Source organism: Micromesistius poutassou (assembly GCF_964030765.1).
Source record: "Micromesistius poutassou genome assembly, chromosome: 18".
In the NCBI taxonomy this organism is placed as follows: Eukaryota; Metazoa; Chordata; class Actinopteri; order Gadiformes; family Gadidae; genus Micromesistius; species Micromesistius poutassou.
This window is the reverse complement of record NC_140288.1, coordinates 11,601,514-11,616,179: the sequence shown is the minus strand read 5'-3', so window position 1 is coordinate 11,616,179 and position 14,666 is coordinate 11,601,514. Positions and strand designations below refer to the sequence as shown.

The 14,666-nt window shown below is 43.7% G+C and overlaps 2 protein-coding genes across 2 annotated transcripts in view; one reads left to right on the top strand and one right to left on the bottom strand.

The window, feature by feature from the left end:
- The window catches only part of rpl37 (ribosomal protein L37), a 151,384-nt gene that overhangs the window by 38,580 nt on the left and 98,138 nt on the right, over positions 1-14,666 (bottom strand). The gene's annotated exons all lie outside the window — the stretch shown is intronic.
- Positions 1-14,666, top strand: part of LOC311363356 (lipoxygenase homology domain-containing protein 1-like) — a gene marked incomplete at both ends in the record, with an annotated part of 88,072 nt that overhangs the window by 15,801 nt on the left and 57,605 nt on the right. The window contains 6 exons of the mRNA XM_084483304.1: positions 95-230; positions 706-869; positions 1,005-1,091; positions 1,292-1,427; positions 6,494-6,648; positions 9,343-9,503. Coding sequence (XP_084339430.1) covers positions 95-230; positions 706-869; positions 1,005-1,091; positions 1,292-1,427; positions 6,494-6,648; positions 9,343-9,503 — 839 coding nt within the window. The remainder of the gene's footprint in view (positions 1-94; positions 231-705; positions 870-1,004; positions 1,092-1,291; positions 1,428-6,493; positions 6,649-9,342; positions 9,504-14,666) is intronic.

The window sequence follows — 14,666 nt, the reverse complement described above, 5'->3', positions numbered from 1 at the left end:
CATTTGAATTTAACAAGCAAAACAGACCTTAATGATTCTTCTAGGCTTTAGGTTTTTCCTTTAACAAGGCAGATCACTTCATGTCCTCTGCCAGGTGACCATTTACTGTCCGTTCACGGGCATTGAGCAGACGTTCCCGTGTGGTCGGTGGTTGGACGAGGATGAGGCCGACGGACTGATCGAGAGGGAACTCTACGAGATGGTTTCTCTCAGACAGAAAAGACTGAAAAGTAGGTTGCTAAAATATTCTTGACATAGTATAGACAATTTACAGAAAAATTATGTACACATATTATTTACTGTTTATTTATTAACTGATTACATTTAATTTATTTAGCTGACGCTTTTGTCCAACGCAACTTGCAATAAGTGTTGACATTATGTATGTCCAGACCGGGGCGTAGTACAACACTCAACACTCTCACACAAATACTAAGAATTGAGAAAACACATGGATCTGTAGTGGTTATTCCCTAATAACCACTACAGATCCATGTGTTTTCTCAATTCTTCTCAAGTCACTAATGAACTGTTCATACCCCATTTAAACCAGTATGAATAATTTGATGTGTGTGTGTGTGTGTGTGTGTGTGTGTGGTTGTGTAAGTGTGGGTGTGTGTGTGTGTGTGTGTGTGTGTGTAGACTGAAGGTTTGCATTTGAAATAACTCCAAATGGAATGAGCTGTGGATGTGTTCTGTTCACAGAGTACCCCTGGACCCTGTGGATCTTCACCACAGATATGAAGGGAGCAGGGACAGACGCCCAGGTGTTTCTGCAGATCTACGGGGAACGTGGCAAGTCTGACGAGATGAAAATGGAGAACAACACGGAGGATAGCTTTGAACAGGGACAGGTGGACAAGTTCATGGTAGGGCACAGATTAATGACTGAAGGGCAAACTAAAGTCGACTATAGCTCTGCGACTCTGTGTTCTGTTGGTTACAATTCAAGGTTATTTTTCTAATTGCTGCCCTTTGTCATTTTGCTTTCTGGGACTCTGAAGATTGAAATGCCAGATATAGGACGACTGCAGAAACTAAGAATTTGGCATGAGAAAAGACATCCTTTTGCTGGTTGGCATCTAGCAAAAGTAAGACAGGAGTTTCTAATTTGTCAATTAAAAATGTGTAATAGACGATTATATAAAATATGTTTTGTCATTGATTAGTCGTGTATGATTGCTCCATTATTGAGCTGCAAAATAAAACTAAATTGATGATGCTTCTGCCGGAGAAGATATTTAAAAGTATTTGTAGCTTTGTTGCTTATTATTATAACAACTCCTTATAGGTGACTCTAATGAAGACCTTGACAAAAGAGAAGTTCTCTTTTGATTGCGGGCGCTGGCTTGACATCAATGAGGACGATAACGAGATCATCAGAGAGATCCCGGCTACTGGAGCTCTCGTCCCAGAACCCCTCCCCTGTAAGATGGAAACTCATGACCTCTACATCCAAAAACACACTGGAGTCACTGTGGTTACCACAATACTGATTTATATTAATTAAGGATGTTTCTTTGGCCTTGGCATTAGGTATGATTATAGTGTATACACACTAAGATAGTAGTAACAATCTGACACATTCAGTATTATGTTTCATGGATGCACCGAGTATTCTTTGAAAGATCATGCACTGAGATATTAAGTCTATATATTCAGAAGACGTAGGCTTTGTCTGTGATTATGGTGAACGTTTTTGTTCCCAAAGGTTCAATGCATGATGAAATTGCAGCACTAACTGAAAGCACAGAGGCCTGCATTGGTTGTATATCAATAAGCTGGAAGTACCTGTCTTTCATGTCTGGATAATGCTCTTTCCCAGGATCAGTCTCAGGGGTATTCCATCAACCAAGCTAAACGCAAAGCCAGGCTTATTTTGCTTAGCCTCGCTTCTTTCAGCTAGAGTTGCGTTCCATTAACGTGACTTAATCTCAGCTAAGTAACCATGGCAACTTATCCGACCAAACTAACCAGTGGGGTATACTACGAACCTCGCTGAACATACCCAGGCTTTCTTGGGAAAACCTGGATCGACAGAGACGCAACTGGCGATCGAGTTAAATGGAACTATGATGCGCACTTAGGATTCGATTAGTCAAGCCAGGTTTTCCGCTTTAGGTTCAACGAGCGTTCACGTGAAAGGGCCGTTTATCGCGTCATTTTACTCACCTTTACAAGATGGATAGATCAAGAGCAGTCTATTTCACTCAAGATGAACAGATCATAATGAACTCCTATGAGGAGTTAAAAAATCTGATAACAGCTAGGGGCAACACAGTGCACATACTGGTTAGGGAGGCGTGATGGCAAAAAATAGCCCATTGTGTAAATTTGTTTAAGTTAAAAGATTCTGCATATTGTCTATAAAATAACTATGCCAAATGCAGAATTGTTCGCCATTAATCCCAATAGAGTGATGATGATTTAAAAATGTAAAAGCAACGTCCAACCTGCCTTATTCTATAATTTAGCGAATTCACTTTAAATACACCCTATATAAGAAATGTATTGCATATGTTTTCAACTGATGTGAGGTAGCGGCGGTGGTGTAGTGGGTTCAAATCTCGACAGGCACATCATGCCATTTACCCCCATAGATGTGGTGCCAGCACTTTTAATCGTATCATTATAAAAAAAATTGTTAATAAATATTTGTCAGTCCATTCGCTTTTGAATTGTTTTTTTCAATCAATCATGCGTTTTTTTTGGCTTGGAGAGAGACATCTTGAAGCGTGTTGTTAGCCTAGCTAAAGTGACTTTCTCCGCGGCCCGCCAGCATAAAATACAACGTGAGCGTGACGGAGCCAATAGCAGGAGCAGACAGAGCCTTATAGGCATGTGTATGACAGATTGAATTCATTCGTTTTACTTTTCATGTTACACTGTAATATGATAACTAAAAATATGATAAATAAAACAAAAGCAAGCAAACCAAAAAAATTTAATAATAATAATAATATCTTTTTCGGTTTGAAGGTACGGGGCCGCCGAAGTGACATGAAGGAAAAAAATAAAAAGACGAAGAAAAAAAACAAACATGTACTGGGACAAACACTGACTATAGTTTTGCGAGATCTTGAATTTATTTTGCGAGATCTTGACTTTATTTTGCGAGATCTTGACTTTGATTTGCGAGATCTCTAGTTTGATTTGCGAGATCTTGATCCAGCCCCGCCAGACCCACACACACATTGCACTCTGCACAGCGAACCGCTGGTCCGTGTCCCCCTCGGGAGCGGGTCCGCGGACTCCCACCATCTCCAGGGCACATCCACTACCCCGATCGCCAGCCGGCCCTTTGAGCCCAAATCAAAGTCAAGATCTCGCAAATCAAAGTCAAGATCTTGCAAAACTATAGTCAGTGTTTGTCCCCAGTACAGTTTTTTTTTTCGTTGTCTTTTTCTTTTTCCTTCATGTCGGCCACTAGTTGAATAGGCCTGCCATATGACATATGATTTGGAACGTTTTAAGCTTCACACAAATGCACATCACTTGAGAGACGAACCCTGCACACAGAAATTCAAGACTGACGTGCTATCTCCACTCTACCCCTCTCTACCTCCACTCCACTCTCTCACAGAGACACACTGTGCAACAGTAAGCCCTGTCTACATAAGGTCCAACAAGGCGAATACCCTCTGATGAGAACCTGTATCTCTCATAGAGAATATTCTCAGGCAATGCCAAGGGATCGGATCTGTCCCGAAAGACCTCCTGTCTCCTGAGAGACCCCTGTACGATGTGGGCTCCGAGGTCCACGGGAACACCCACAAATGGTGAAGACATTGTAAAAAAAGGGGCTAGGAACCTGCGCACGCCGATCTAACCCGATAGACTAAGCTGAAAACCTGCTCCCGACCAGGTTTGGTTGACAGCATAAGTCACCGTGGTGATAAAGCAATGCTAATTTGTTTTAATATGTACGTAGCTGGTGTTTAAACAAACTACTGTATCCAATAACAATTTCAACAATTAACGTATTACAATATTTACCACTGGAGCAGTGTTAAAAAGCGGAAGCGGAAGCGCTTCCACACTAGTTGTTACAAACTCCGAACCGCATTGGGAAACAGCCTGGGCCTCTACCAATAGTCTACCAATAGTCTACCAATAGTCTTTTTTGCATAGGAAATTTCCTTTCCTAAGAAGATGACCCGGAAGTACTTGGAGGAAAGGTGGTTTTAATTCTAAAAATGCTTATGAAAGGAGCCTTGATGCATCCTCTAAGCCTCCTTTAGCATAAGTTACTCCTGACAAACCTTTACGAAAGGAAAGGAGATATTGGTATCCCATAATCCTTAATATTTAAAGGTGCCATGACATGCCACCAGGTGTGGTGTGATTAGCCATTACAAGCCGTTTTGATAGATAGAGCAATGTTTGCTATAGTCCACTGGGTAGGCTGGTAGACCTATCTATCCAGCACACATCTAGGTGGACACGCCCACTTCCAGCCCCATATGAGGTCACATGGGGCAGATTTCCAGAATGGCTTGTAACGGATAATCACACCACACCTGGTGGCATGTCATGGCACAAAGAAACAGGCCACCAACCACCAAGTTTACCGACTCTACGCGAAGACACATGAGAGACTCGGATAAAGACAACTGGGGCAGTTAATTTAAACATCAACATAAGTTGAGCCTCTTTTTTTTGTGAATTGGGATTCAAGTGGCCTCAAATATTCCCTTTCGCCAAATCTAAGTGATTCTCACTGTTGGCGATAACCTGATTAAAATCAATACGAGAAGAACGCATGGATCAAAGGTCTTTTCCTATGTTCGAAAGGAAGCATGTTTCCATCTCTCCTTGACCCGATGACGTTTTCCACAAAGGTTAAGGAAAGGAGGCATAAAGGTTAGGAGATTTGAGATTTGACATGAAATGGAAAATCGATCTCTGAGCAATCGATTTCAGCACGTCCTTTCTGGACAGCTCCATTTACGAACGACGTAAGGAGTGTTTCCTAAGAAGACTCCTAAGAAACCGTTCGGGAACCACGCCTATAGAGGTAAACAACTTTGATAAGTCTAAACGTAGGAGTCTTCGTAGCGTTATCGGGAAACCGGGCCCAGAACAGCCTGTCAGGTGAAATTGATTGAGCCCCAGAATAACAACAGTCTTATTTTTACCTGCCATAGGCCTGCGTGCAGTTGTTAGATTGCACATAACATGTTTGTATATTAAGTCTTCTTTTTCTCGACTCTCCAGCATTCTCTCAGCATTTCCCTTAATTAATGGCCTCGGTGAGCACAGACAGGCGGGGTTTTCCGACGCTCCTTTTACAGTAGGGCCATTCACAAAGAACATTCAAATAACCCCTAGAGTTCAGTGTCCATCAGTCCCAACATTTAGAAACAGAATCTAAAAGTCCAAGCGTGAATTCGGTCAGTGGGGATTTGGGGAGAGACTGGAGTGACGGTTCAAAGAGCCGGCTCTTTGAACTGAACGATGGGAGTTGGCCATTCTTTTTCTTAAAAAATTTTTTATATAGAGTTTGACGAGGCAGAATGATATGAAGATCTCTGCACTACGGGTGCTCCATGCATGCTATGCGTGTGTGCAGTGACTGACTGTCACGTGCATGCATGCAACCAATCAACCAAGTGTGGATAGACAAGGATCATTTAAGATAAGATAAGATAGTCCTTTATCAAAATGTAATTTTTACTTTGGATACTAATAAGATGTATTGAATAATTTAAGTGCTATATAGGCCTACACATACAAACATAAGTCAAAACGGGCTACATTTGGCTGAATTATAAAAGGTGTAAGTAATAAAGGTACTATGAAGAGCCGTTTGGGAGCCCAAAGAGCTGGCTTTTGTTGGTGAGCTGATCCTAATGATCCGGCTCCCTAAAAATAACCGGAATTCCCTTAGGCCAAAGATCCATGAGGGTCGGCGACTATCCCCAATGACCAATGTCAGTGTAAGGACACTACAGCGCATGAAACTAAGAAATAATCATATTAATAATTAAAGTACAATGATAATAGTAATGACGTTTAGATTAATAAACCATGTCCATGTCCGAATGGCGGGACGTTTGAAAAAAGTACCGCCACTCCAACAATGGAAACAGAAATTGTCGGAGTGGTGGGACGTTTGACAACAATGGAAGTGACACCACTCCGACAATTAGACGTCGATGTCGCAGTGGGGGTATGTCGGAATAGAAGGCGGTCCCCGCTCGGGTCATATCTCATGAACGTGCGTAATCCACGATAACGTAAGCCTGGTTTGAACTAACCTGAACAAGGCGCGGCTGAACTGCGTTGATGGAACGGCTTTAGCCTCAAGTGGAAGTTGGCGCTAGTTCTAACTGGGCTTAATCAACTAAGTGCCGCCTTCATTAGCGACTTTGATGGAATACCCCTCTGCTGGTAGCCTATATCTACATGGGGAAACATCAATAGTTGTTAGGGTTAGTTAGGGTTAATGTTGTACATGAGCGGTCTGATGCTCCTCTCCCCTTCCCTGCAGTGATTAAGTACCTCGTCACCATCTGCACGGGCAACATCAGCGGCAGCGGCACGGACGCCAGCGTGTTCCTCAACGTGCTCGGAGACCTCGGCGACTCAGGGGAGCGGCTCATGTACATGAGCAAAAACAACGTCAACAAATTTGAGAAAGGCAATGTAAGTTACTGAGACAATACACAGAACTAACACACTCAAACTATTATGATTGATTGTAATTTAGTTTAGAAAACTTTATTGTTCACACCTCACTGTAAATATATACAATATTACATTTCTGCAAATGTTATTTTCATATTTTATATTTAGGTTTATACCTAAATATATATTTATACCAAAATATTATTATTTATACCCAGACTACCCTTTCTACTTTTACTGTGTAATAGGCCTTGTCATACATTATCAGAGGTGTGTGTGTGTGTTACAGGCCGTTCATATTGTATTAGGTTATTAACTCACACATGAGATGATAAAACGTTTATTGTATTAGTTATTAACTCACACGAGATGATAAAAGGTTTATTGTATTAGTTATTAAATCATACATGAGATGATAAAACATTTATTGGGGGTCAAGCAGCGAAGCTGCGAGACAACCATTGTTTTCGTATTGTTTCCTATTATTATTATTATTATTATTATGCTGCCATTCAAATTCAAATTCAAATTCAAACAAACCTTTATTGATAACAATAAACCCGGTCATTGTACATTTGCATGCACAACGAAAGTGGGCCATCGACCAGTCCAACACATAAACACAACACACATGGGGTAGACAGGACCGGAAGACAGGGTGAGAGAAAAATACAGCAAGACATAAGGAGAGGGAGGAGAAAAAAGGCAACCCCCAGGCTATACTCCAGGGGGAGTACAGTGTGGGAACAGGAAAAAAAAACACCTCAGCACATAAGCACATAGTCACAACATGAGAACACAAAACCTGCAACGGGGGGAGGGGGGGGGGGGGGTTAACCAGTACAGGCAAGCAGCCACCCGGTCATATGCAGCCGTTAAGGCGCTGGACACAGGCCCGTCTTGTCGTACTGGGGGGGAAGTCAAAAGCGGCGAAGGCGTGGGATGGGGGTAGAGGGGGGTGATTGCGTATCTGTATCCGTGTAAGAGTTCGTGTGTGCGTAGGCCTGAAGAGTCGCTCGCCCGACGGCACAACCATGGTATCTCAGCCGCAGGATGTCATCGCGATAACACAGCAAGTTGCCATGGAGACAGCCTTGATCATGTCCCAGACAGAGTCAAATCAGCAGGTGTCGGTGGGGTGGGGGGGAGGGAGGCACGAAGAGAGCGTCGCGGCGCAGTGCTCATCCGGGAGATGTTGTTCCAGCAGTGGCCTTGGCCGAGGCCGGTGCTGGTTGTGGGGGCCGAAAGATAAGATTAGGGTTGTTTGATTTTGGGGCGAGTAGCCGCATTCCAATTTGCGTGACTACTCTCCAAGTCCATGCCGGTCTCCAGAACGATCCCCTTGCCTTTGCAAAGCCGTGAGCTTCTCCATCATGATCGAGATGTTATCCGTATTGCTTTTCATAGTCATATTCAGAGTGCCAACGGCTCTGCCCACCGTATCAATCATGACGGGCAGCCCTAGGGGGCTTTGAACAGCTGACCGCGTACCTTTAATCACCTGATGCATCCAGGCCATGCCTATTCCAATCAGCAAAAGACCCAAGAATACGAATCCAAATATGTAGATGTCTTCCACGTCCTCCACGGAAAGAGGCGCCAGGCACACGAGCTGCCACCCCCCCCCAGGCATCCCTCGTGTATCCAGCTGCGAACGTTCCGGCAGGACAGTCAGGTTCCCCCGAACCCTGGTGTTTCGTCGAAGTGGGAGTCTATGGCAGCCCATAGAACCCCATGGTAAAAAGTTGTGAAATTTGGCACACTGATTCAGGACAGTCCCATAAGCCCTCACAGCAAATTTGAGGTTGCTAGCCCATAAGCTCTAGCGCCACCAACAGGTCAAACATTATTTTCCTTCAATGGGAGTCTATGGCAGCCCATAGAACCCAATGGTAAAAGGTTATGAAATTTGGCACACTGATTCAGGACAGTCCCATAAGCCCTCACAGCAAATTTGAGGTCGCTAGCCCATGATCTCTAGCGCCACCAACAGGTCAAAGTTGGACATGCATTCAAGTTCATAACTTTTGACCCATTCATCCAATATTCACAAACACACAAACATCATTGGAATCCTTGGGCCAAGCCGAGTTCAACGCACCCTATGACGTCATATTGCGTCATGATGGAATTTCCGCCATCTTGGTTTATGTCAAAAACCTTCAAAATGTTTCACACATCACACATTTTGTCCAATCATCTCCAAACTTGGCACATATGTTGATCAGACCATGCCTCACAAAATTTAGCCAACAGATTTTTCAAATTAAAAACCGTTTGGGCGCAACAGCCAATCAAATTCGACCACGAAGCCGCCAAACAGGAAGTAAGCCAATTTCTCAGCAGCCCTTTGACATATCATAACCAAACTTGGTACATAGACCCATGACATCATCATGGGGACGCTCAATGAATTTGGTGACCTTTGACCTATAAGGGGGTGAGTGTTATCATATCTCAGTCGATCCTTTATTTTTTGACGTGCAACTTGTCGAAAGTCCTGAAGGCCGTGTGTCTGACGTAGATCTATCTTGTTGATGTTGCTACTCTGGTCTATTCTGCAAATTGGTTTATGGAGTCCCATTCAGCTTGACCCCCACATTACTGCATGCAGTTATATTTGTATTAGTTATTAAATCATACATGAGATGATAAAACGTTTATTGTATTAGTTATTAACTCACACATGAGATGATAAAACGTTCATTGCAGCACGATGAGTTCCTGATCGAGGCCGTGTCGCTGGGCCCGGTGAGGCGGGTGCGGGTGGGCCACGACGGGCGCGGCGGCGGCTGTGGCTGGTTCCTGGACAAGGTGTTGGTCAGGGTGGACGGGACGCCTGAGTCAGACGCCATCGTCTTCCCCTGTGACAGGTGAGGATAAAACCATAGAGCAGGAAAACTAAGGAACAAGGATTCAAATCCTTTAAATATAATGCAGCTGTGTGAAGAACATCATTTATAAGTGAGTTAAAGGAATAATTCACCCTAGAAATTTTCTAAATCAGTTTATTTTACTTATACTCTATTAAATGTGGCCATCATTATGGATGTTTGGATCAGCCTTTGTGGCCACAGTGGCAATGCGGGCAAGCTACCTTAACACCTCAGTTAGAGAGAGGGAGGGAGGTATCTCTAGGTTCAACGAGAATGTATACAATGGCCTTTTCAATTGACCATTAATTATATAAACAAGGTTTATATCATTTGATATTATAGTTCTGATTATTATTTCCACGACAGTACCTCCCTTTTTTTTACACTTATAGTTGAAAGAGATAATTATTGGAATACAAATGAATATATTGTGTGAAACCCCTTATTAAAACCTATGAGGCGTATGACAAACAATAATGGGGGAAGAAACCTATTATTGCAATCGACAGAGTTGCAATTGATAAGAAAATAAAGTAAATAGTATATGCATACATATAATGAAGATTTGTCATGCATTAATAAGATGAGAGTGGTGCTCAGAGCTATAGAGCTGTACCATAGAGTGGTGCTCAGAGCTATAGAGCTGTACCATAGAGTGGTGCTCAGAGCTATAGAGCTATACCATAAAGTGGTGCTCAGAGCTATAGAGCTATAAGGTGACATATTATACCATCAGGTGTGTGAGTGATTAGCAGTTACAAGCCGTTTTGAAAATCTGCCTCTTCTGACATCACAAGTGGGTGTGCCCGCCTAGATGTGTGCTGGATAGATCAGTCTACCAGCCTACCCAGTGGTCTGTAGCAAAGGTTGCTCATCTATCCGTCATACATCTAGGTGGACACGCCCAATTGCGATGTCAGAAGAGGCAGATTTTCAAAACGGCTTGTAACGGCTAATCACACTCACACCTGGTGGTATAATATGTATATAATATATATAGTCACATTTAAAGGAATCATCTGAGATACACTAGCAGTGAGTATTGAGGACAATGGTAGACTCTAAGGCCCTGTCCACACTAAAACGCACAGTTGCAATGAAAACGATCTCTGTCCACACTATCGTTTCATATTGTTTACCAAATGTTTTGCATCCACGTTCCACACTGAAATGATTTTGATAAACAGTTGTTGTCATGGTACCGCGACTCCGGCCACGCCTCTCTGGTTAGATTACAGGTGCGTCAGCTTGTAGTTGCAGTTGATCAGCTGGCTAATCATTTTCACTCGCAAGCAAAAATATGTCTCAAACCAAAAGTACAAAGGCAAGTTTTTTTTTTAGAAACACTGCTCCAAGTACGGTTTGAACTGGCGTCTTTGCGTTTTTTTCCCATCACTTAAGCACAGCAAATACAGCGCTCACCTTCGGCTTTGGAGTAACGAATATGTATGAGACAGTATGTTTAACTCTGGAACAATCTGCCCCAGCACATCAGAGAGGCCTCTTCTCTGTCTGGTTTTAAATGCCTCGTCAAAACCCATCTTTTCTCCTTGGCTTTTGACACTTAGGAAGACACTGACATTATCTTTTTATCTTTTATCTTATCTTTTATCTTTTCTTATTTTATTGTATTTCACCTTACTAATTATGTTGTCCTGTTGAGCTGTTTTTATTGTCTTGTATTTGTTATGCTTTCACTTATTCTCTGTAAAGCACTTTGGTCAACAGTGCTTGTTTTAAAGGGCTTAACAAATAAATTTGGATTGGATTGGATTGGTATGTTGAGTTGTAACTGAAGATACATAAGCACATTGCACAGAGAAATCATCATTTCCATTTCACCTGCCATTTTTGTTTAGATGAGCGTCTCGGTCTTGAGTGCAAGCTTGTGGCAGCGTCATGGCAACCGAATGTCTTCGTCTCTGAAAGCCTTCGTCTACCCTGACCATACTACAACGCAAACCCAGAGTTTTCACATTTATCCACCTCAGCGATCGTTTTTGAAAAACATCGTTTTCAGTATCGGAATTCGCTGTTCTAATGTGGACGGAAGGGCTAAACGGATAAATATTTATGCGTTTGTAGATTTACCCAGGTTAGTATGGACAGGGCCTAAATATAAAGTTAAACATAGTTGTAGCAAAGTCTGTTAAAATACGCACCTAGGGCCCTGCTCCACCTAGGGCCCTGCTCCACCTAGGGCCACGCTCCACCTAGGGCCACGCTCCACCTAGGGCCACGCTCCACATAGGGCCCTGCTCCACCTAGGGCCCTGCTCCACCTAGGGCCACGCTCCACCTAGGGCCACGCTCCACATAGGGCCCTGCTCCACCTAGGGCCCTGCTCCACCTAGGGCCACGCTCCACCTAGGGTCACGCTCCACATAGGGCCCTGCTCCACCTAGGGCCACGCTCCACCTAGGGCCCTGCTCCACCTAGGGCCCTGCTCCACCTAGGGCCCTGCTCCACCTAGGGGCCTGCTCCACCTAGGGCCACGCTCCACCTAGGGCCCTGCTCCACCTAGGGGCCTGCTCCACCTAGGGCCCTGCTCCACCTAGGGCCACGCTCCACCTAGGGCCCTGCTCCACCTAGGGGCCTGCTCCACCTAGGGCCCTGCTCCACCTAGGGCCACGCTCCACCTAGGGCCACGCTCCACCTAGGGCCCTGCTGCACCTAGGGCCATGCTCCACCTATGGGACTTTTCTGTTGGGCTCCTCCAGACAAAGGACGCAAGGCGGTGGTGTTAGAAATCTGGTTTATTGTAAAGGTTTGCTACACGGCCTGGTATTGTTGCCATCTGGGAGACCTCCCAGACGTGTGTGGCGATGGCTGGTTTAACTGGTTTAACGGCCAGGTGAGGCTGCTGAAAGCCATTGGAGGGACAGATGCCAATATTAGAAGCAGAATTAACAAGGCTAGAGTGGTGTTTAACATGCTCAGAAAGATCTGGAGCTCAAAAAACATCTCCACCATCTCCACCAACACTAAGATAAGACTCAAACTATATCTTCAACTCCAACGTAAAACAAGTGATGCTGTATGGATCTGAAACATGGAGAACAACAAAACACACAACACACAGGGTGCAAACATTCATCAACACCTGCCTCAGAAGGATATTAAACATCTGGTGGAAAGACAAAGTCAACAATGTGGACCTGTGGAAAAGAACAAGGCAATACCCCATAGACTTACAAATCTGAAAGAGAATGTGGAGTTGGATTGGCCACACCCCCAGAAATCCTGCCACAAACATCTTTCAACAAGCTCTGAAATGGAACCCCCAAGGGAAAAGGAAAAGAGGTCGCCCCAGGAACAGCTGGCGAAGAAGTTCTTAATCAACAATAACAAGCAAAATACTTTTCTCTAGCCTATTAACACATTTCAATGTTGTGTGCCATGAATCTGCCTGGTAGGGAGAGCGGCGGAGCTCTCAGCCCCTCCAGCACCGGAGCCCCCGCCATAGTCTGCATATGGCAAGAATCCCTTTCTCCCTCATGTCGTGGTTCAATCTGTACTTCAGAGAGTCAATGCCAAAGTTCCTTTCCCCCAATTTGTTCTCAACCATGGCCAAGATAACCCCCACTACGAGTCTTTACTTGTTGTGGAAGTACCAGAGAGTCTGAGAACCCGACGGTGACAACAACACGACTGTCGTCTCTTTCTACTTCTGGCTCACTGCCCCATGAAAAGATCTTGAGCATGCGCAGAACGCAAAATCTGATTCCAATCCGATTGAACGTATACAGGCACACTTAATGCGACTATCAATTGAATAATCTAGGGGTCATAATCCGACTATGAGAAACGCGATTCGATCCGATTTTAGTCTGACTAAGGTGTATACATGCATCTGAAAAATCCAATCATAGTCGATGTAAACGCGTGGTATGGTATGACTCCACAGAGGCTGTTGACATTTTGGATTAAACTTTTTTTCATTAATGGTTTCAAAATGCTTTTCCTCACATTGTGGAGCCTTTTGACAGACGGTCGAGAATGTGCTCTACTTCGAAAAGAAAAGAATGGAAATTAGTAATGCCATTACACAAAGGGTTTATCAAACAATAAGGATATTTGTTAGAAGCAAAACGTATCACAGCAAATTACACACAGAAAACTGGTCATCGCCCAAACCCACAAAAACAAACATTACAACTTACAGAATTTTCCCCCAGGAAGCCAATCTATGCTTCAGTATCTCTCATTTAGCACCTCAGTCCTCACAATGGAACGTCCCGCTGCCACACATGTATCATCTTTCCATTTTGCTAAATGTATTTCTATATAGGTTTCAAATCGTCCTTTTGTTCACAGAGTTCTGTGAGGAAGCCATTCAGTTCCTGCCCTTGATGTGTGTAGGGTTGTTTGTAAACCATTGGGTGACGTCACAGACGATACTGCTATAATATTTGGAATCATGGTTTGGACCCTGTCTTGGTGCTTGATGAAAATGAAACCACGTTGCAGCCATCAAGATACATATACCTCCCAGTGGATATATGTTGATCAACGGTGCCATTATAATTGGAAATTATGAAAATTGCATCACGGCTGAAAAGTTCTGTAGGGACAATTACGTCTGCTTTTTTTTACATCTTTTATTTGTTATGGGTCTGGTCTAAAAGCACCTTGAACGTTGAAAGCAGAAATGCCAGGCCATCATGGCTCGTCTCTCTAAAGGCGAAAGTATACTACTCCAACTCCGTAATCCGTAATCCGACTCCGTAACTACGGAGACCCCTCGAGCCTTCGAAGTTCTCCATCGGGATGTCGGATATGTAATGCAATTCGCCACCCGATCGATCTTATATGCTGAATACTAACCATGTAATGGCTGCGCCCATAAAGAGATTTATTAGGGGTCCTACGAACCGTAGGAACCCTATTGTATTCGTTAGTATTATTAGGGGTCCTACGGAATCCGTAGGAAACCTATTGTATTCGTTAGTATTATTAGGGGTCTTACGGAATCCGTAGGAAACCTATTGTATTCGTTAGTATTATTATTATTATTAGGGGTCCTACGGAATCCGCTGAAAGTGGGAAAAGCTCCAAACTTGGCACACATGTACCAGGTCACTGTGGGACTATAGGCTGAATAAATAATAGCAATAAGGCAAAAGACGGCCGAGATATGCATTTTAAAGTGAAATACATG